Genomic DNA, 23,529 nt, shown 5'->3' on the forward strand with positions numbered 1-23,529 from the left:
ACATTTGAATTTTGTTTCATTTTTTATCATTAATAAACATTAATAAATCTAGTTTTAAAGTAAACATCCTGTCATTGCAGAGCTATTGTCTATGACTTCCCCAATTAACTGTTTTTAACTACATACCCGCATCTCTGGCGTAGAAGATGGGGATGAGGACATAGTGGGCGCTGCTGGGTCTTCTATGGCACCTCGGGCAATCATCAATCTCACTCTGTTTCCACACTGCCTGAGGACCTGTGCTACTTGCTCACTGCTCATTCCTGCTAGATCAGTGTCACCAATCTTTAGAATGTGGTCTCCACTGCATAATCGCCCATGCTGAATAAAAAGAGATTGTTTTATTAGGCTTTATTATTATTACCACCATCAGAGCGATCCTAAGTAAGGGAAAGGCAATAATTTTAAAAAATGCTGGGAAATATCAATCATGGGACACCAAATATGGTTGTGATTTTAAATGTTTTTAAGTAACTAAATTTCAAAAATATTCCTTAAATTGATAGTCAATATGAGCTTGTAAATTTGATTTCTACCCACTAGATGCAAGAAAATATTAAGCCTTTTTGTGAATTTTTTTGAGATATAGGAGGAGAAAATGTCATTAAGCAAAGATGAAGTATAACTATACAAATACATATTGTTCAAAATAAGGTATGAACCACAAGAAAGCACTGAATTAATAACCACAATTTTTTGCCTTGCCATTTAACTTATAAATATTTCTAAAGATTTTATTTGCAGAAGAAATCATGGTGAGATAAAAATCCAGATGGAGGAGGAGAGTGAAAAGCTGTCTTGTAAGCCTCCATAAAAACTGTTGCCACTAGAATTTTGTGCAGTGATGAAAACGTTCTACATTGTCCAATATGGCAGCTACATAAGCAGCATGTCACTAGCCCAACCAAGCAACTGCATTTGTAATTTTATTTAATTTTAATTAATTTAAATTTGAATTTAAAAGTAACATGTGGCAACTGCCCACAGTATTGGACTCTGCACCTCTATACTGAAGGTAAAACTTATTTATCACAAGCCTGTTAACCAGGGGAATCTCACTGATGTCACTAGATACTGGCTAATATTGAAAAGAAACAAAGTTTGCAAACTATTGTGTTACTGTCAATACCTCTCTTGATAACGCTGCCAAAAAATTTGACTTTCATTTATGAATATGACAAATATTTGATAAATCTGACTCCTAAACTCAAATATACATGCCAAAGCAAATATCTTCATAAACAAATTGTTATAATCAAGGCAAAAGATACTTACATTAGCAATACTCATTCTAATTAAAATATAAATCATAACAAGTAACTACTGTTTTCTTATATATATTCCAACATGTCACACAGCATAAATGGCAATTCTGTAATGAGCTACTCTAAGTGATAAAAACAGACTGTGCTTCATATACAAAGATGACACCAGTGCCCCATCACTAATGGGACAAGATGAACCTTGTTTCTTTCCTACTATAATGAAGTATTCTTTCTGCAATAATATCTAGATACCATAAAACAGATGACTAGGTTTATAAATATGATTTATGATCATAAAATAAAGGACTGTGCTACCTCTACAATGATCAAAATTACTTTAACTTAATAATGTTCTCATTTGAGGGGCATTTCTTCCCAGGTCTAAGAAAACATTTTAGGGACAGCCCAGCAAAGAGAATATTATAACTCATCTCCCTTGGTATTACCTAAGGCCAAAGTTTCTCTTTCCTGAAGATAATTTAAAAGATAAAGCCATACCATTTGATAAAACAGTATAAAAGACCCATTGGAAGTGGCTTACCTGGTCAGCCACTCCTCCAGGCAGAATGGTCTTTACTATTACACCAGTTGCTTTTCCTCCTACAATGCCAAATCCCAGACCCGATCCATCGTTCACCAATTCAATAGTTTCCACATGCTGCCAGTGAACCTGAAAACAAAACTCCTATGAGTACCTGAAAAAAACTTAGGAAAAGCTAAAATTTTCCTTGTAGCTGAGGTTTTTGTGAATGTTATTTTGTGAGTAGTATTAAAGGATTGAGTGCAAACATAATGGACCTTAAGAAATGTACCTTTTATTTAGTACACTTCCCTTTCAACAGATTGTTACTGCATAATCATTCTCGAATTATCAGTACATCATTATAGAGACCTTTAACCAGGTAAAGATAGTGATGATTTGTGAGATCCTTTGTATAACATTTTTTAAAAAGAAAGAGATCAAGGAGAACCTTTTACCTATTAAAAATATTTTCTGCATTATCTGCATTGCAGGATTCTAAATTAGATGACTTCTTAAAGTCACCAAGAGCCTAACTAACAATACAGGATGGGGCACATGTAGGTTTACAGTTGTTCCTATAGAAAAATAATGGAATAATTAATAAATAATAACACATGAATGAACTCTGCATTTCATACACTCTCAACTGTAAACCCACTTTTGCCCCACCCTGTGTAAACTACAATTTACAAAGCAAAATCAAGATTATATCTGTCTACAGATAGTCAATTTTGTTAAAGGACTAAATATTTTTTCATTTGAGGCATCCTGTCAAATAAAAAATAAACTTCATAAAAATAGTAAAAACTGTTTTAGAAGCCAGAAACTTAATTACAATTAAATAAAAATATTCCAGACTAGGGAGAACTAAAAGAATAAAAAGGCAAAATCTCAATAAAGACAAAGAACCTAAGGAATTGGAAACCTGTAAAAAATCAAAAAAGAACAGGAAAAATATGTTCTGTTCCTTGTGAACACCTTATATACTCACCGGATTAGAGTGAGCTGAAATTGTGCTGGCCGCAGATGGGGACCGGGAAATGATGGGGCTGATCAGCTGAGGCAGTGAGCCTCTGGCAATAACTAGCTGGACATTATCTTTGGCTTTCTGAAGGATGCTAATAGCCTGCTGATGTGTAATGGTCTGATCAAGTGCCTGCCCATTGATAGCAAGGATTTGATCAGTTTCCTTCAATCTTCCATCTCTATCAAGAAAGAAAAGGGGGTAAAAGATATTAGACAGCTCCCTAGACAATGACAGCTTTTCTGGCATATATTCTCAGGTTATCTTTATTCTATTTTCTAATGTCCATATGTTTAAAGCTCTTAATGGCACTTCTATATTTGAAAATATATACTTCGTTCAATGTCATTAATCATCACAGAAATGCAAATTAAAACCACAATAAGATATAACTCACACCTGTCAGAATGGCAGCTACCATCAATAAATCAACAAACACCATGTGCTGGCAAGGATATGGACAAAGGGGAACCCTTTTACACTGCTGGTGGGAATGCAGGCTGGTGCAACCACTGAGGAAAGCTGTATGGAGATACCTCAAAAAGTTCAGAATGAATGTGCCTTTTGACCCAGCAATCCTACTTATGGGAATATATCTGAAAAAACCCAAAACACTAATTTGGAAGAACATAAGCACCCCTATTTTCACTGCAGCATTATTTATAATCACCAAGATATGGAAGTAGCCCAAGTGTCCATCAGTAGATGAGTGGATAAAACAACTATGGGACATTTACACAACAGAATACTACTCGACTGTAAAAAAAGAGAAAATTTTATTCTTTGCAACAGCATAGACAGACCTGGAAAACATCATGCTAAATGAAATAAGCCAGTCAGAGAAAGACAAACACCCTATGGTTTCACTCATATGTGGACTCTAAGAACAAACTGAATTAGTAAGCAAAATGGAGACAGACTCATAGATGGAGAGCAGGATGACAGCTGTCTGGGGAAGACAAGGGAAGGAGAGAGAGTTCAAGCAAAAAGGACTCATGGACATGGACAACAGTACGGTGACTGGAGGAGGGGCAAAATGATAATGGAAAAGTACAATACAAATTTTTTTTTAAAAAAACATACACTTTGGCTTTAGTTGATCTACCCCTAGTCAATTCCTCCCATTTGAAAGTCCTTTTCTTTCAGCTAACCACTCAACCTACATCTTGGATGTTCCTATCTTGTACAAATAAAAGCAAAGATGCATATATTTACTTGTTACTTTAAGTATATTAATAAAGTATAGTCTGAATTACATGGCTTGAATTTCTAAATAGTAATTTTAAAATTTAATCAAAAAAAGACCATTTACTAACATTTAGAATACCATCCTAATCAAATTTCTCTTTTCTTACTAAAAAGTGATTAAGTCTGTGTATATTTAAAAGCTACTCTCTTTTCAACAGGACTTAATTTTTATCTTTGTAATGGTAATGATATATTTTTTTAAAAAAACTCGATATCATTACATTTGAAGTTTTAGGGGTTTTTATTCATTTTTGCCTCTCTAAATTCTCCCAAGGGGATTGACACCACCTGAATGTGGTACCAAAACCAGAGAAGCAGCCTGCCAGTCTCACCTGTGAGCCACGCTGCCCTCTTGAATCTCCTGCACAAAAATCCCCAGTTCTCCCCGGTTTTCACTTCTTAGTCCCACAACACTGAATCCGAGGCCTCCGCAGGGAGGCTTGAGGAGCTCGAACACTTCTATGTGGCGACCCTGTCCCGAAAACAAAGCAAGAAATAAAACCAAAGCCAATCACTGCACTTATCTTATTAGTCATCTTATTAGTGGCATCATTTTAAAAAAAATAAATTAAAAAAAATTTTTCTAAGATAATGTTTCTTCCTCATCACCTAGAATGAGACATTTTATTTATCCTGAAGAATATTTCTGGAACATAAAATATAATATTCAGTTTAAATTTGTTAATTTAAAAAAATGAAATAGAAAAATTTCCGAACCACCCACACTCACACAAAATCTTCATTTTCATTCCAATTTGTTTCAAATGTTATCAATGTCCTCATTAATGGGAATATATTTAATACTACATTTAATAAAATATATATTTAATATATATTTAACATGTTACATAATATAAATTTGTTAATATTCTTAAATTTATCCAGGACTTGATTACAGTCTTAAGATATTGAATATTCTATCATAACAGGAAAAAAATAATCTTACCTGGGCCATATTTTTGATTAGTTGATCAAAGTCATCACAAGCATGTTTCCCATTGATGTGTGGAGTGCCTGAAGCTGTAAGTGCTTCCAGATTCCCATTGTTTTGGGATGAAAAAAAGGATTCATTTTGCACAGTAGTAATTACAGCTGGGCTGAGATGTGGAACATGGGCACATTCTACATTTGAAATCGCCGAAGTTGCAATGTTTACCTAAGAGTAATATAGAAATTAACAATTTTGAAGTTCCACAACCTAGTTCATCAAAAGCATCCCAAGAGGAGTAATAATAAAGTATGTACCAAATTTCAAATTGTCCATACCCTTTAATTCAGCAACTCTATTTCAAGAAATTTATTTTAAGGAGAAAATCAGAATAATACACAAAGACATGTATATAAATGTGCAATGCAGCACTTTTTATTAGATAAAAACTAATTTTAAAGTAATTACTTCCAGTGTTCAATTCCAGGGTACTCATTAAAATACATGCAAAAACATAACATCCATATACACAATTTTAAGTGAAAACGACTATAGAATAATATGTATAATAGAATTCAATGTACTTTCCAAAAAATATGTTTATATATGTATTAAACATCTGAAACAATATATACTAAACAACCAATATAACATTAGTTGTTCCAAAGAAATGGGATCTCGGGGATTTCCATATTACTTGAATTTTTAAAACAGTGTCTGTAGTAAAGAATCTGATTTTCCCCAAAGAGAGGTCTGGCTTTTGTCCCCAGCTCCTAGGAGGTAACTTCTAAAGCCTTGGAATTTCCCAGATGATAGGAATGTCTTTGTTATTCATGGTGGGCCCCAAGGTCACATGCTATCAGCTCAATTCTGATGCTGTGTTAAACTATATGGGCAGTCAATCAAACTAGCATAAAATGATGCCCAAATAAAAACTTTCAACACAGAGCTCACATGAGCTTGCTGGACTGGCAATACTTTGTGCATACTGTCATGCATAGAATTGGGGGAAGGGAACACTTCCTGAGGAAAATAAAAGCTTTGATTTGAAATCCTACCAGGCTTTGCATTACGTCTCTTCATCTGGATAATTTTTGACCTGTATCCTTTTCATAAAGTAGACCAAAAGCATGAGTTTAATAGCTTTCCATAAGTTCTGAAGGTCTTTCTACTGAAATGCTGACTCTGAGGGTAGTTTTGGGAACCTCCAGAACTTGCAGCTGATTCAGACATGAGTCTGATCTTGTGTAGATTCTTCCCTCTAACTTTATATTTGGAACTTAACTCCTTTGCTGTTGGTCTCAAAAATCTTGGACAGAGCTGCCAGGCAGGAAGACTGTGCCCTCAAACCTCACAGTTTGGCAAATTCCAGATACAATGAAAAAAATAAACAATGCCAAAAAATAATTCCATTGGGGGAAAATACTCTATAATTACTTCTGTGTGCCTGTTATAAAGAGCTCCAAGTTAAAGCAAAGCAATTCACAAAACAGTGCAGTCAATCCTGATTTCATATTTTTATAGGGTGTCTGGAATCTAACTTTTTATCTACAATTACTTATCAGAAAGGTTACACCAATGATGTTTTGGGATCACTCTGTAAATTCATCTCCTAGCACTCTGTCCTTCACCCATATTGCTCCAGCTATAGTGACCACTTCAGCTTTCCTCAAATTGTCAAGCTTCCACCTCTACCAGTTGGGTACATCTTTCTCCCAAGTAGCTACACACTTATTTCTTTCATTCAAGTGTGCTCAATGTCACCACAGAGAAGGCCTCCCTGACAACCATATCTAAGAAAGCATCCTACCATTATACTTCATGAGCTCACCCTGCCCTATTTTTCTTCATGGTGCTTAGTACCACTTGGCATGTAGCCTATTGTCATGGAGCTTTGATACCAATCTGCCAAGACAGACTAGAATGTAAAAATTCTCCAGTGGAAGAATTTGACTATTTTATTCTCTAGTACAGCTTCATTCTCCAAAAGAGTGCCCAGCTAGCACAAAATTGGCTTTCAACATGTATTTGCAGAATGTGTTTATTCATTTTATAAGGATCTACTCTGATAAAATCTCCCCAATAACCCTCCAAATATCTCTATTTTCAGTTTCCAGGTGACAAAATTAACAAAGTCACACACAGTATATAGCAGAAACAGTATAAATGTGCTATATTTTTTTCATCATGGTGTTCTTAATCATCTTTGTTTTATATATAGTCATTTATCATTCCTGCAAATAAAGTATTAGGTAAAGAGCTTCTATTATAGAAGTAATCAAAGTATTTCACATCACCCACTTAGCCTAAGAGTATGTTACTTATCCTTAAAAATGAAGCAGAAAAATCAGTAAGTTACCAAAGTTACCAATAATTCAACCACTATAATGTCTTCTACAACCACAGATGAAAAAAAAGAGATCAATGTGCTTAAAAGAGGCTTTTGGGAATCCTTTCAAATGCTTATTTTTAAATCTACAGCAGGTATGATCAATTATTATTTTTTCAAAAGCAAGCTTCTTATGCCAAACCTGATTTTTTTTTAAATCCTGAGCCATGGAAACTTCAATACAGTCTGCCAGCAGAAGCTGCACTGCTCAGGTTGAAACAGATGGCATAATGAAATTTGTCACAGGCTGAGGATCCCACACACGAAGACCTATGGTATATTTCACAGGTAAAATCTCTGATATATTTCATAGGTAAAAATATTTGGAGTTCTTCTATGGTAAGCCAGAATGAACAAATCACATTCCAAGAACAGAGAGTCTATCCATACGAAGTTACCTGATGAAGTATAAGCTCTGATATTATGTAAATCAAGGAGTTGAGGGCATTCCAAGAGTAAAGTTACAGGACCAGAGCAAGTACAATATTATAATGAGAGTGCATAAAAGTGCTAACTGTCAGTATTTTCTCTGAATATATTAAAGGTTTAACCCATGTCAATGACTCTTCCTGGCTCCTCTGGGCACTTGAGGTTCACATAAATGTAAAAGCAAAAATTAAAGAGATCACACATGTAAAAACTGCATTTTAATTATAATGTCATACAAAAGCCTTGTTTTTAAATTTTCAAATTTATACCCTTAAAAAAGCGCAAACTCCCCTTCTGATTCTGCTATTATCACTTTATTAAAATGGCTTTTTGAACTAATCTCCTTGAAAAATTAGAATGGATCTTATTTTCCTTGATAGGTTTGTTCATAGCAGACACAGTATCAATGTTTAATAAAAAGAATATGACTCCCATCTTGGTTTATAAAATATCAAATAAACAGAAGAAAACAACTATCTGGTGATTTTTACATACAGATAAACAATCTGTATAATTTATGGGAGTTGCTAGTAAATGAGCAAGAGTCACCAAATAATTATGTGTTCTCTATTTAACTTCTGTGCTGAGTATTTCAGTCTAAAAAAGGATTTTATATTCTTAGTAAATAAACATATAACTTAATTAATAGGTTTTAATTAGATCTAATACCTAAAACCTAACTCAAATAAAGATTGTGCAAAGTATTACATTAAAAATTTGTCAAATTCTTTGTGAAAAGGCAGAACAAAACACCATCTTAGTATTTAGAAGTGTAGGTGAGGCCCTTGTAAGATGCCATCAAAACCAGTAATTGGTTCAGTTACTCTGATAGGTCAGATAAAGTAGAAATACAAAGGACAAATATATAACTTAAGAACATTATTTTAACTTAGAACATATATATATATTCATTCACAAATTTCTTAATTATCGAAGGGCTCTACCTTCTTTCTTGCATAAACCACATTCATATAATATTGTATTATTTTCAAATTCGGTTTCTGAACATGGAGCAACATGGAGCAAGAATTTAGACACTTGAGGAACAATTTCATTAAAAAAATCTTCGAGATATTTATGAAATCTTTCCTCAATGTTTTACAGTTTCATCAAATACAACCAATTCACGAAGAATAATTTCATCAATTCAATATATAGTTGGGGGTCACTTTGAGTGGTATCAGGGACTGTAGGCCTGTGCAAGCTGGGGTTTGGGAAAGGCTACGTAAGTCTTGGCTGGAAAACCAGTAATGTGGTTGATAGGCAGGACTCATAATAGCTCCAAGGGCCCTCAGAGGAAATCAGGCCTAGAAGTAAATCACACTCCTTGAAGCATGCTTTGTTTCTCCTTCCCTCAAACTCTGTTATTCTCACACCAGACAACCTGCTCATGCTGGGAAGGATATTTACATTATTCATGGACCTTGACCCTAAACTGTTTTGGGCTCTCTCATGTCTACTCATCTCAGACCCATGCAAATTGGTGTGTTCCTGCCATTTGTCTTCCTCAAATATCACCTGCACTCTGTAAACTTAAGATACTGATATAATTAGATTACCTATACTTTCCTGCTACCTATTCCCCGCTATTAACACTTTCAATAAAAGCCATTGAACACAGGGGCTGGGAGCATTCCCCACTAGAGGGAATCGCCTTCCCCTTTCCTTGACAGGCAAACAGTGTCTGGAACAACTTCCATTTGCAGCGAATCTGGGGACTTCGCGGGCTAAAGTCCTCCATAATATATGTAGCCTTTCAAAAGAATTTAAATAAGTTTTCATAATTTTTGGCATAAATTTTTAAATGACATAATAAAGTCATACAACTATGAAAATAATTATAACTGGCTTAAATAGTTATAAAATGATGTTTCAATAAACATATACTTGTTTAGTAAGTGCTGCAGAAGCACAAACAAGGAAATATCTGAATAAACAATTAATTAGTGTTCTGGGCAAAAGCCTATATGCAATATAGAAGAAATGGACAGTATCCTTTCACCTAGAAAGTCACTTATTTAGAGGTGTGCTGAAAGAGTTCCTTCTTCCATAGCAGCATCACAAGAAAATAAAAATCATCTTTAGCTCTATATAGAGTTAAGACTGCCCTGTGGGAACAGCAGTATCAGAGTAACCCTTCCATTGCGATCAATTAAAACATTTGTATAAAGAAATATTTTTTAAAATGTTTTAAATGTATTAACAAGAACAAATTACTTCTGTCATATTCTACCCATTAGAAGCAGTTTAATAAGCGTGGCCCACTCTCAAGAAGGGATTATACAAGAGCATGAATACCAGAAGGTAGAGATTGTGTCCATTTTAAAAGCTAACACAGCATACCATAGCAAAGCAGCTGAGAGCTAAGACAAAGGAAAGATCTTAGAGCCGCCAGAGAAAAAAAACACTGTCTCCCAAGAAAAATAAAGCTGACAGTGACTTAAGTGAATTGATGAAAAAAGACAACAGAATCTAAAAATTAAGAGTAAGAACAAAAAAATTGACAACCTAGCACTTTCAGGATATCTCCTCCCCACAGACACTCACACACAAAATACTGTGCTGCCTCAGATTTGAACAAAAAAATTAGCAAAATAAATTCTTAGGCAGAAAGAAAATGATCCCTGATGGAATTTCCCTAATGCATAAAAGACTGAAGAGTACAGAAAAAGAATTAAAAATTTGAGTAAATAAATGTAAATTGCTTAAAATAATAATCTAAAACTTGTCGTTTTAAATATATGTAGACTTAAAGTACATGGTAATTACACAAAACAAAGGATTAGAGTAAATGGGGTTAAACCGCATTGAGTTTCTTCCATTTTCCAGGAAGTAGTGAGAGCACTAATTAAAGTAAAATTTAAAAAAAGGATACATATATCTGACAAAGGACTCATAACTGGCCTACATAAAGAAAAGTCAAAACTCTATAGTTAAAAAAATATATATCCAATTAGAAAATGAACAGAAATATTTTAGTGAAGAGGATATATGGATGGCAAATAAGAACATAAAAGATGTTCAACATCATTACCCATTAAAAAAATACAAATTAAAAGCACAAAGAATATCACTATATACCTATCAAAATGATTAATATAAATAGTGGTAACACCAAATACTAATGAAGATGTGGAGTAAATGGATTGCTTATACACTGCTGGTACTAACATAAAATGGTAGACCCTTCTGAAAACCAGTTTGTCAGTTTCTTAAACAATATATATTAAACTTATATTTACCATATGACACAGCAATTATACTCCTGGGCATTTATTACAGAAAGGTTAATAATTTATATCCACATAAAAACATGCTCAAAGGAGCTTTATCTGTAAGATAAAAGAGTATCTATAATCTGTAAGGGTAAAAAACTGGAAACAAACAAAAATGTTCCTCAATGGGTACATCCAAACAATGGAATAATATTCAGCAATAATAAAAATAAAAAAACTATTAATGTACACAATAACTTGGATGAATCACAAGAGCATTATGCTAAATGCAAAACAATCTCAAAAGGTGATGTACATTAGGATTATATTTTTATAACATTCTTAAAATTATTAAATTACAGAGATAGAAATGGTTGCCAGGTAATAGAGATGTCTTGGGAAGGGGGCTGGGTATGACTATCAAAGAGATGCATAAGAGAGATCTTTTGGTGATAGAATAGATATGTACTTAGATTGTGATGGTGGTGACACAATCCTACACAAGTAATAAAAATGACACAAATTGAAAAAACTAAGGCACATTATACCAATATCAGTTTCCCAGTTTTGATATTTTACTACAATTACTAAGTTGTAACCATGGGAGGGAGCTTGGGGAAGTATATATAGAACCTCTCTATGTTATATTAAAAACTCCCTGTGAATCTAGAATTATTTCAAAATAAACTTTTTCTTAAAAGTCAACTCAGGTCAAGCATATTTACCGTAATCTTTAGAGTAACTACTAAGAGAATAAAAAAATTTAGAAAAATAACATACCAAGAGAGGAAGAGGATGAAATAAGAAGGTAACACAAAAGAAGACAAAACTGAATAAATAAAACCAAAAAGGAAAACAAAAAATGGTAAATTAAAATAAAAATATATCAATAATTGCATTAAATGTAGGGGTTAAATACACAAAGTAAAAGACAAACTGTCAAACTGTATAACACAATAAAAGCCAAACACACACTGTTTACCAAAGATACAAATTAATAATAAAGAAAAAATGTAAAGAAAAGATGAAAATAGGAAGAACAAAAAGATATATATACATATATTAACCAGAAGAAGCCTGTTACAGCTACACTAACACCAGACAAGTGGACTTGAAAGAAATAGGCATTATTGGAGCATAAAAAGGGAAAAATCACAGAGATAATGGGTCAGTCAGTAAGAAGATAAAACAATCTTAGTAATCTAAAAATATAATCTCAAAACATGTGGGGCAAAAGGACAGAGTCCTGATGACAACAGCCAAATCTGCAATCACAACTAGAGATTAAACATAACATCCCAATAACTAATAGAAAAAATTAGTGAGATATAAGAACTAAACAATATTCTAAACTGACATGTGTGAGCAACATAGAATGCTGCACTCAACAACTGCTAAATGTACATTCTTTTCAAATTCAAAAAAAATATTTATCGAAGTAGACTATAGGTATTCCTAAAGTATATATCATCAAACCTCAACAAACAGATATCATACAAAAGATGTCCTCTGATTACAGAAGAATCAAGCTAGAAATCAATAACAGAAAGAAACAAGAAAACAAAAAAATCTTAGTCATAAGGATTCAAGATGGCGCAAGAATGAGTAGAGGTCACACTGACCTCCTCCCAGGACCAACCTGGAATTACAACTAAATTGTGGAGAAATCACCTGGAACAGACAACTGAACAATAGCAAGAGAGGAGCCTCATAACCTCGGAGATAGAAGAATCAGCTTTAGCACAACCTAACTGGTAAGAAGTGTGGTAGAGACTCAAGAAGGCAGGCAGGGCACCCAGGTGTGACAGCACCAAAAGGATACTAAAAGAGCCACCTGAATCCCACTGAGAAGAGTGGGGTCTGAACAAAAAGCAGGGATCTCCAGCCCACAGCACCAGAGCCCAAAAAGTACACAGAAAACAGCCAGCTGTGAAAAGTAGCAGGGTTGCTCTCTGCCAGAGACAGGTGGCCGGCAAAGCCACCACAAAGACAAATGAAAGACCAGTTTAAAGGGTCAACGCATAAATTTTTATTTGCAGCCACTTACCCTGATCTCTGAAAAAAGGCGGGGACAGAGTGGACTAGAGACACCTGAGGAGAGACTTTGGGAAGACAAGTGAGAGAGTAGCCAGTGGGAACTTGGTCCTGATTCATCTCCAATAAAAGAGCAGCCATCTTTCTCAGGCAGAGACCACTCCCTCTGAATGGCAGCATCAGAGGACCCAGCAGCCCTGCCCCCAGGTAGGATTCCATCCTGCCCTGTGCTGTCTAAGCCGCCTATGGAGTACAGAGTGGCAGCCACAGGTTACAATCCCTGGCTAAAGGGGGCACAGAGTGGTCTGAGGACACTTGAGGAGAGACTGGGGACAGAGGCTAAGAGAGTAGCCGGTGGGATCTCAGTGCTGACTGATCCCCCATACAGCATAAGCCATCTTGCTCAGTCAGGGACCACTCACCCTTAGTGGGGGCAGCATGAGAGGACCCGACAACCCCACCCCTAGGTGGGATTCCACCCAGCCCTGTGCTATCTAAGCCACCTGGTGAGTGCAGAGTGACTAGATTAACAACTGAAGAAGACAGACACAGACAGTAAATTCCTGAAAGTCTCAAACAGGCCTTCCTAAGGTCAGACAGTGACAACATCTGACATTATCAGAGGCAGATCCAGAAAGTAAAAACAGTGGTCTCCTACCAGAGAAGTGCACACCACAAAGTCAAGAAATCAAGACAGATCAACTTAAGAGGCATAAGTAAAAAAGAAGAGTTTCACGAATAATGGGAAGAGAAAGAAACGCCCCCCCCCCCACTTCAAGGGAAAGGAGGAATCCCCAGAAAGAGAACTAAATAAAATAGAGGCAAGTAAACTAGCAGATACTGAGTTCCAAACAACAGTTCTAAGGAAGCTCAATGAGCTCACTGAGCTCAGAGAGAATTACAAAAAAATACAGGGAAACTACGAGGGACTTACTGCAAACTATATCAGCATGAAAAAAGGACATAGAAACTATCAAAAAGAGATGAGAGGAAATGAAGAATACAATTTCTGAACTGAAGAACACAGTAGAAGGAATACAAAGCAGGGTAGATGAAGCCAAAGATCAAATCAGCAAGCTGGAGGACAAGGTAGAAAAAAGCTCCCAGAAAGAGCAAGAAAATGAAAAAAGACTCAAAAAGAATGAAGAGGCAGTGAGGGAAACGCAGGACAACCTGAAATGTAATAATGTCTGCATAATAGGGATACCAGAAGGAGAAGAAGAGAAGCAAGGGTTAGAGAACCTGTTTGAAAAAGTAATGATGGAAAACTTCCCTAAGTGGATGATAAAAAAGTCACACAAGTCCAGGAAACAGAGAGGGTACCATTCAAGAGGAACCTGGGGAGGCCCATTCCAAGATACATCATAATTAAAATGGCAAATATCAAACACAAGAGAGAATCCTAAAGGCAGCAAGGGAGAAATAGGTAGTAACATACAAGGGAGTAACATACGGCTAGCAGCTGACTTCTCAACAGAAACACTACAAGCCAGAAGGGAATGGCAAGAAATATTCCAAGTCATGAAAAGCAAAGGCCTGCAACCAAGACTGCTCTACCCAGCACGGCTCTCAATGAAAATGGAAGGCAAAAAAAGGAGCTTCCCAAACATAAGAAGGCTAAAAGAATACACCTCCACCAAACCAGCATTACGAGATATGCTAAAGGGACCACTGTAAGAAAACAAAGAAAAAGAGCCTATGAATGCCCAGTTCCTTTCACAGTCACCAATACTTGATATTACCAATATTTTTTAATACTTATTAATCTGGTTGTGACAATGATGTGTTATTTTAATTGTTACTTTATTATTTGCTGAAACTCAACCTGTTTTTGTATATTTCTTGCCTAATACTATTATTTTTTTAAAAAGCTTTAAATGACTTTCTTGTATTGTTTATCCATTTTTTGAGTAAATGACTGTAGAATTTTTTCTAAAAACAAACACTATTAACCCTTTTTTAGATGTGTTACAAATACTCTTCTATTCTATTACTTGTCCTTTAACTTTTTTATATGTATATTACAGTATAGTCTTAAATGTTTAGCATAGTCTTTTGACAATATTTTACTTTATAGCTTCTGTGTTTGAATATGTTACTACAGGGTAAGAAAAATATTAGTTTGTATTTTCTCCTAAAACTCCTTAAATTCGACATATTGATTTGTAACTCACCTGAATATTTCTTATAGAACATTGAGCAGACTGAAAGTGACTAGAGGGGATGGGGTAGGAGGACAATGGTGGAAAGAAGAAGGAGGGACTAAACAAAGGACATATATGAGTGACCCATGGACATGGACAACAAAATGAGAGTTGACTTGGGAGAAGTCAAAGGGGAAAAATGGAGACAACTGTAATAGAATAAACATGATTTTAAAAAAATAAAAAGTAAAAGTAAAAATAAAATAAATTGAATCCATTATTAAAAATCTTCCCACACTTTAAACAAAACAGACCTAGATGATTTCCCTGGTAAATTCCTCCAAATATTAAAAAAATTAACACCAATTTTATAAACTATTCCACTGACAAGAAAAGGAAGTAACTATTCTCAACTTTTGAGACCAGTATAACCTTGACACAAAAACCTACCAAGGACGTTACTAGACAGGAAAAATTATAGATACAGAAATACTGAACAAAAATGTTAACATACTAAATCCTAAGATATATAAAGAAGATAATAATTACAAGCAAATTGGGCACTCCAGAAATGCAAGGTTAAATTAACATTTAAAAATTAAGGTTAATTTATCATACAAACAAAATAAATGAGAAACTCATAGATTAGCTCATTAAATGACAGAAAAAATGTAGCAGATAAAATGTATACTTAATAGGGAAATACTGAAAGATCTTAACCCTAAAATTGATAATGAGACTACTACATCCACAATCACCACTTCTATTAGACTACAGGTTTTAGAAAGTACAATGAGAAAGAAAAAGAAGTAAAATGTATAAATACTGTAATTGAAGAAATAAAAACTGTAATCATTTCCAGACACATAATCGTGTATACTGAAAACCCAAGTGAATCTACACAGAAACTATAAGCTTTAATAAGTGAATTCAATTAAGCTGGTGATATAGTCAATATAAAATAGCTATATTTCCTAGCAAAAACAACTAGAGACTAAAACCTTTTTATAAAGATTCCACTTAAAATATAGTAATTTTTTTTTTTACAAAACTGGAATTCAACACACCCACACACACAACCACTTGAATTATAAAAATGGTGCCAATGTTAATAAAGAAAAGGATGATGGTCTTTTCAATAAATGGTTCTAGGTCAAAAGGACACTGAAATAGAAAATTACAAACACACACATCAACATACATACTTTACTTCTACCTCACACTATAGCTAAAATTTAGAAGATAATACAAGTTTCTGAGAGAAAATCTCCACATCCTTGGCATACTGAGTGATTCTGTAAATAAAACAAAAAAGGCCATCCCATAGAGGAAAATCTGGAGAAATGGGACTTCATTAAAATTTAATGAGGATATAAATATCTCCAAGATATTTATACATGTGTGTGTGTATGTACCTTGTAAAACAGTGAGAAAGACTGACAAACCAATAGAAGAAAAGACTAACAAACCAATAGAAGAGTGGGCAAAGACTTAAACAGGGACTCCATAAAGGAGGCTATACAAATGACCAATAAGTATATGGAAAGGTACTCAAGTAATTATTAGAAAAATGAGGATTAAAACAACATATTAGAACATACGCCCAAGTGACTAATATCGGAAAGTATGAAATTTGAAAACTGTGCCAAGTGTAAGCAATGATGTAGAGCAATGAGAATTTTCATAGTTTTAGTAATAGTGTAGACCTGCAACTACTTGGATAAAGTCTGATAGAATCTACAAAACTGAATGTATAAAGGTATGTCCAGGAAGTATCCAGCCATGCATTACGAAAAATAGACATTTATTGAAGAATATACAATTACAAGAAACATTGTACATAGGGCAATGATGCCTCAGTCCCCTTCAAAGAAGGAGCCTTGGGACCTCACACGATTCTCTCAGCATCTCTTCTCCTGTTCAAAATACTATACAAAATCCTTTGTTGGAATCACCTTCAACTGCCCCATCGTATTTTCCTGCATCTCATCAATGGTCTGAAATCTCTTTCCCTTCAATGGTGATCTTAGTTTTGGGAAAAGCCATAAGTTGCAAAGCCAAATCTGGGCTGTAGGAAGTCTGAGTCACCCAGGTGATTTGATGTTTCGCAAAAACATTGCACCAAAAGTGATGCATGAACAGCCACACTGTTGTGATGAAGCTGCCAATCACCAGGTGCCCACGGTTGCGGCTGTTTTCATCATATTGCATCTCTCAATCCATGAAGAACATTGAGGTAGTACTCCTAACTGTTTGGCCTGGAGGGGTATACTCATGATGGACAATATCTTCCCAATCAAAAAACACAGTTAACATGGCCTTGATCTTGCTGCGACTTTGCCACGACTTCTTCAGGAATGACGATCCAGGCGACTTCCACTGGGACAACTGGGCTTTCACTTCTGGATCATAGCCATAGACCCACCATTAATCTTCAGTTATGATCTTCTTGAGGAAATCTCATTCGTTGGTAGTGGTTTGAATCAAGTCATTATCAACTGCTGCACAATGTTCCTTCTGCTCTGGTAGTAGAAGCTGCGGAATGGATTTTGCTATGACACTTTTCATGCCAAGATCCTGCGTCTAAATCTCAGACACAGTAGTTTTTGGAATCCCCACATCAGCTTCTAGGTCTTGCACTGTCAGCCACCAATCTTTGTTGATTGTAGCCGATGTATGTTCAATATTCTCAGGTGTTCTGCTTGTTGCAGGCCTTCCAGAACATAGATTATCTTCAACAGATTCTTGACCATCTCTGAAGCATTTGTGCCACACTTTTATTTGTGCTGAACTCACTGCATATCCCTAAAAGCCTTCTGAATCATCCAAATACTTTCTGTGGAGGGATGTCCAAGCTTAACACAGAATTTGATGTGGATTTGTTGCTCTACTCGCTTAGTCATTTTGAATACGACAGCCACACAGTACCTATGCTCACTCAATGGCATCTACTATCCCCACTGACAAGCACAGTGAAGTCATCATTGTTTATGCATGTGCATTCCAGTCCACTCTCCTTGGCCACCAGGCTACATCAATTTCACAAACCATTCTCATTATATTAACAATGGCTGGACTTTTTCCAGACAGACCTTGTATACCTTAAGATGGATAAATTTCACTCTTAATATCCAAGAGAAATATACACTTATGAACATCAAATGACATGTGCATGACAGCTTTATTTACAGTAGTAAAAAAACTAGAGAAAACAAAATTACAATCAACAAAAGAATGGACAAGTATATCCTAGCACATTCATACAATGAAAAATGGAAAAGAACTCCCACTACATGTAATATAAATGAATGTCACAGATACAAAATGAGAAAAATAAGCCAGACACAAAGAATGTATATACTTAGCTTACATTTATATAAAATTCAAATACTTACCTATGTGATAAAAGTCAAAAGAGTGTGTGATCTGACCTCTATGGGAAATATAAAAAGCCAAACTCATAGAAACAAAGGAGATTGGTGGCCGCCAGAGGTTTGGGAAAGGGGGAATTAATTGGAGAGATGGCAGTCAAGGGGTACAAACTTCCAGTTATAGGATGAATAGGTTACAGGGATATAATGCACATCATGGTGACTATAGTTAATAATATTGTATTATATACTCGAAAGCTGATAAGAGAATAGATCTTAAAATGTTTTTGCCACATACAGACACACAAAGGTAATTATGAGTTCATAGATGTGTTAACTGACTCAATTGTGGTATTCATTTCACAAGATACATGTGTCAAATACAATGTTATATATCTTAAACTTATACAATATTATATTTCAATTACCTCTCAAATAGGCCAGAAAAAATAGTGATTCCTTTGGGGTAGAGAGTTAGGATTGACTGCGGAGATACCACAAGTATTATAGAGTAGTGGTAATTGTCTATACTTTGATTTAGGTGGAAGATTATATGTGTAAATTCAATTTACAAAAAAAAAATGCCTTGAGCTATATAATTTTTCTCTTTACTGTACATTATTTCTGACTTTTTAAAAAGTTTTCAAAATAAGTGATACAATCAGAACACAGAGCCTGGGCACTCCAATGGATGATATAAAAACACTCCTGTTCAAAAAAGTAAGAATAGTCTACATATCAAGCTATTCAGACACTGAATTTAAAGTTCAATTACCAGGCATTCAGCTTAAATGATGAAGAATATAAGAACTAGACATCTGAAAATGAAGCTTACTCTATTGCTGTGATGGATGACCCTCCACAGGCTTCATATGGATTCAACTGGCTAATTTCCATTCCCAGAATAAATCCTTTAACAAGTACTCAGTCAAGATGAATACTATGAAAATGTGTTAAATTTTTCTTCCCTGAAGATTATGCATTTTAAAAACCTGTAGTCATTTAATTACAGACCAAATAATAAGACAAAAAGTAATCATTATGTTATCTTACATTTTTACACTAAAATATTTTGACCCACACGGTTACTAGGTTGACGTAATTGAGAGATTTCAAAATTATACATTGCTTTTTATGTTTTTCAATAATACCTATTCTATAAAGTCATTCCAAAAATACTCAAAAAGACCAATGTCTTAAACATTTTAAAAATATTTTGATCATGTAAAGATGGTCTATGCACTTAAGCTTAACCAAATTTTTCAAATATGTAGATTCACTTAACTAAATCTGCTACAAAATACTGAAATATTGACTTCTTAAATTTCATCTATCCCTTCTGGGTTGTTAATTGAAAAGGAAGTTAATATTATTAGCTCTGTTTTAATGGCCAACATCAATCTTTCCAAAGTACTTATATAATTGTCTACAAAGAGGACTGCTTAGGATCAAACTGAATTTCCTTGTGTTTGTATTACTGCAACTTACTCTCAATGATCAGTATAGCAATAAGAATAAAATGATCCAAACACTATGTACATCTGATGGATATTACATTTCTATCTATCACTTAAAAGCTCGTATAGTATCTTGAATTAAGCAAGAAAAATGACCACTGCTTTTGCAACCCTAGTTTCAAAGACTTTAAACAAATTTCATAAACACATATTGCTAATTCAATTTCCCATTTTTGTTTGTTTGTTACTCCTTAACATAATGAGAAATAAGAAATGAGGCACTCTCTGGAGAATCTGACATAACAGGTGCACTTCATAGAAATGCAGACGGTTTTTTTTTTAGTTTGCACCTTGTCTTTTTTTTTTTTCTTGCAGAACCAAAAAAAAAAAAGTGGGGGTGGGGGATTTACAAAAATGCTGTAAAACGCTCTCTGGAACTGATCCCAAATATAAAATGCAAAGATGGATAGGATGCTGAGAGTATTCAATGAAAAACAGCACCTAAAATGGTAGCAATCACAGGAAAAAAAATTTATACATAATAGAACTGCATTTCAAGTTTGGAACCAAGGGAGGCCTCCTTTTCCATAAATCTTTCAGCGAAATACTGATTAGAGCAGAACTCTGATGCATTATTGAACAGGCAAACCCTTGCACAATAATTGATGGTGGCACTCTGATTTAATGATCCTTATTTTTAAAGCTAATTAAAAAAATTGAGTTGCATGTTCAAAGGGGATTAGCTTAATGTGACGAGACTATTTTGGACATAAAGTAGCTCACAGCTCCTAAACTAAACAAGATACAAAATGTAACAGCAAATTTAAAAAGGGAAGGGGGACATTTTCAAATGAAATAAGCATAATTTTACATTTATTATGAGACCTTACTTTCATTCATTCAAATACGTATTGAGCACCTTAAACCTTCAAGATATTGGGCTCTAGGTGATGGTGATTATGCTTTCCATAATCATTAATATGTTAGATATCCCATAAAATTACTCCACCAAGATTAGTTCACCCACCTACTGAGACAGAATACTTTTCTTTTATTAGCTATTCCTTTTGAACAACAAAGCATATGGTGGCCTAGAATCCACACAATAATTTGTAGATACTGTAAAGTAGCTGTTGACTATCATTGGCTGCTAAACTTAAAAGGAAATGGAATTTAGAAAGTAATTCCTTAACCAAAGAATGTTTATCTAAATAAAAACTGTTTTACAATTCATAAAAATAGAATGGTTAAGGCATCATTCTGAGTCACCAAAATGCAAATTTTCTGCTGCTGCCCCTCAATATAACAAGTACATACTTTCAGTTTGTCTTAAAATTCCTGTGCCAAAAAGGGGAAACTATCAACCATGAAACTCTAGATGGAAAGGCAAGAACATTTAAACCTAAAGAAAGATATGAATTAAAGATTATGTAATATTCTTGTCTTCTCCCTTTTGGTATTTAGACAAGTATATATAGATGATCAACATCTACCACAGCAATGCTGACTGCTACAATTTATTAAGTGACAAGATCAATACAAGACTGCAGACTTTGTACTTCTTCTATACAATGTCATCAACTTAAGTGAAAGGTCAAGTAGCAGGTTATGCTATTTTATAAATGATCGAGTTCTCACACAAAGCTGCATCTAAAAAGATTTTATTCTTTCTTGAAATTCCATCTTAAAATATATTGATTAAAATCAATCCAAAATGCATAATCACTAAAATGTTGGGTGCAGGTAGCATAATGCAGTGTTCTCCATGTGTATTTAATAAACTAATTTTTTAAAGAAGGTCTAAATTCAACTAAAATATTGAGAAATACTTTATATGAAAAGATTCAGATATCCTAATCCAATTTCCTAAAACATACATGAACACTTGGATAAAGACTAGAAAATAAATTAAATTTAAAGCAGTCACATTTATGTTTCAAACTTCATTTTACATTGTTAGAAAAAACTTTTAAGCTTACTGTTAAAAAAAAAGTTAAGTCCTACAGTGAAATAAAATATAGCAGGATTCTTTAACCTATCCCCAGATATTCTACTAAGATTCCAATGCTACTCATTTCAAAAAAAAAAGTTTCTTTGTCATACTGTTTGATCTCTTTCGATAATACCTTTATTTTTTATTAGCATTATTATGTGGGAGATGTCTGTGGTAGGCTGATAAAGAAAAAGACAACAAATTATTTTCAGCTTCTCTTATCACAGCAATAGTCTATTTCTCCATCCATTCAATCATTTTAAAAGTTCTTGATAAAGCAGTAAAATTATTAATCTTTTTCAATTTTGACTCTTGAGTATACAGTATGTCTTTTTAAGCACTGATGCTGCATAAAAGATAAAACTTGTTTGAAGGAAAAGCACCATTGTTTGAGTTGCAAGCTGAACTACTTTCTTCATGAGTATCATATTACTCGAAAAAATTACTAAATATAAAAAAGTGATTATACAGACTTAGGTATGTATATGGCAGATAATTTCTTGAAAAAGGAAACAGTAAGCCTGTCACTTCGAGAACAACTGACAGCAACTGTTGCCAATAGTAAAATTTGAGCTTTCAAGTGACAATCAGAATTTTGGAACTTATAACTGCAACCTTAAGCTTGACAACTTTCCATAGTTGAAAGACTCTGTTCATAAAATGGGAAGCTATCCTATCAAGTCTAATTTTTTATACTATACAATAAAATGTAATTTTTCCACTTTTCAAAGTTTTCAGATTACCAAGATGATACAAAATTATGCAAAGGCTTAAAAGTTCAAAGAGCAAGAGAGACATATTTTACTGTAATTAAAAACAAAATTTTCATTGATTTGGTTTCAGATTCTACATTGTAACTAATTTTTGAGAAACTACAAAGAGCTTGAGTGCCCTATCAAAGAAGGATATCCACAAATATCTAAAAAGGTTATACTCCTATGATGCAAATGTTGAAACACCTGAGGTTGTCCCACAGGCTCCTTCTACTATCCTCGATTTTTGGATTCCTTTTCCTTCTTGCTGTACTGGTTGGATGTCTTCATTTTCCTTATAGTCCAAGTCAGTCATTTGATTTTGGTTTCATCAACTCCACTGTCAATTCTCTGTAAATTGTTCTTTATTTCACTTAGTGTCTTCATTATTTCTCGTTGGATCATTTTTATGCTATTGTAGTACCCACTGAGCTCCCTGAGCATCCTCGTAACTAGTGTTTTGAACTGCATCTGATAGGTTGCTTATCTCCATTTTGTTCAGTTATGTTTCTGGAGTTTTGTTATTTTATTTGGGCCATATTTGTCTCCTCATTTTGGCAGCCTCCTCGTGTTTGTTTCTATGTATTAGGTAGAGCTTCTTTGACTCTGTGTCTTGATAGTGTGGCCTAATGAAGTACGTGTCCTGTAGGGTCCAGTGGCATAGCCTCCCCTATCCCCCAAGCTGGGTACGCAAGGTGCACCCTCTATGCGGGCTGAGTAATCCCTTCTCTTGTAGATGAGTCTTGATTGTTGTCAG

The 23,529-nt window shown here is 34.4% G+C and overlaps 1 protein-coding gene across 15 annotated transcripts in view; it reads right to left on the reverse strand.

The window, feature by feature from the left end:
* The window catches only part of MPDZ (multiple PDZ domain crumbs cell polarity complex component), a 172,634-nt gene that overhangs the window by 105,193 nt on the left and 43,912 nt on the right, over positions 1–23,529 (reverse strand). For all 15 annotated transcript variants that reach the window (XM_054583164.1, XM_054583162.1, XM_054583160.1 and 12 more), the window contains exons 4-8: positions 5,007–5,216; positions 4,393–4,532; positions 2,780–2,993; positions 1,807–1,935; positions 127–321 (exon numbers count right to left, since the gene is read on the reverse strand). In XM_054583164.1, coding sequence (XP_054439139.1) covers positions 127–321; positions 1,807–1,935; positions 2,780–2,993; positions 4,393–4,532; positions 5,007–5,216 — 888 coding nt within the window. The remainder of the gene's footprint in view (positions 1–126; positions 322–1,806; positions 1,936–2,779; positions 2,994–4,392; positions 4,533–5,006; positions 5,217–23,529) is intronic.

Source organism: Pteronotus mesoamericanus, unplaced genomic scaffold (genome assembly GCF_021234165.1).
Source record: "Pteronotus mesoamericanus isolate MK-2021 breed Mesoamerican mustached bat unplaced genomic scaffold, CSHL_Meso_final contig_73, whole genome shotgun sequence".
Taxonomy (NCBI): Eukaryota; Metazoa; Chordata; class Mammalia; order Chiroptera; family Mormoopidae; genus Pteronotus; species Pteronotus mesoamericanus.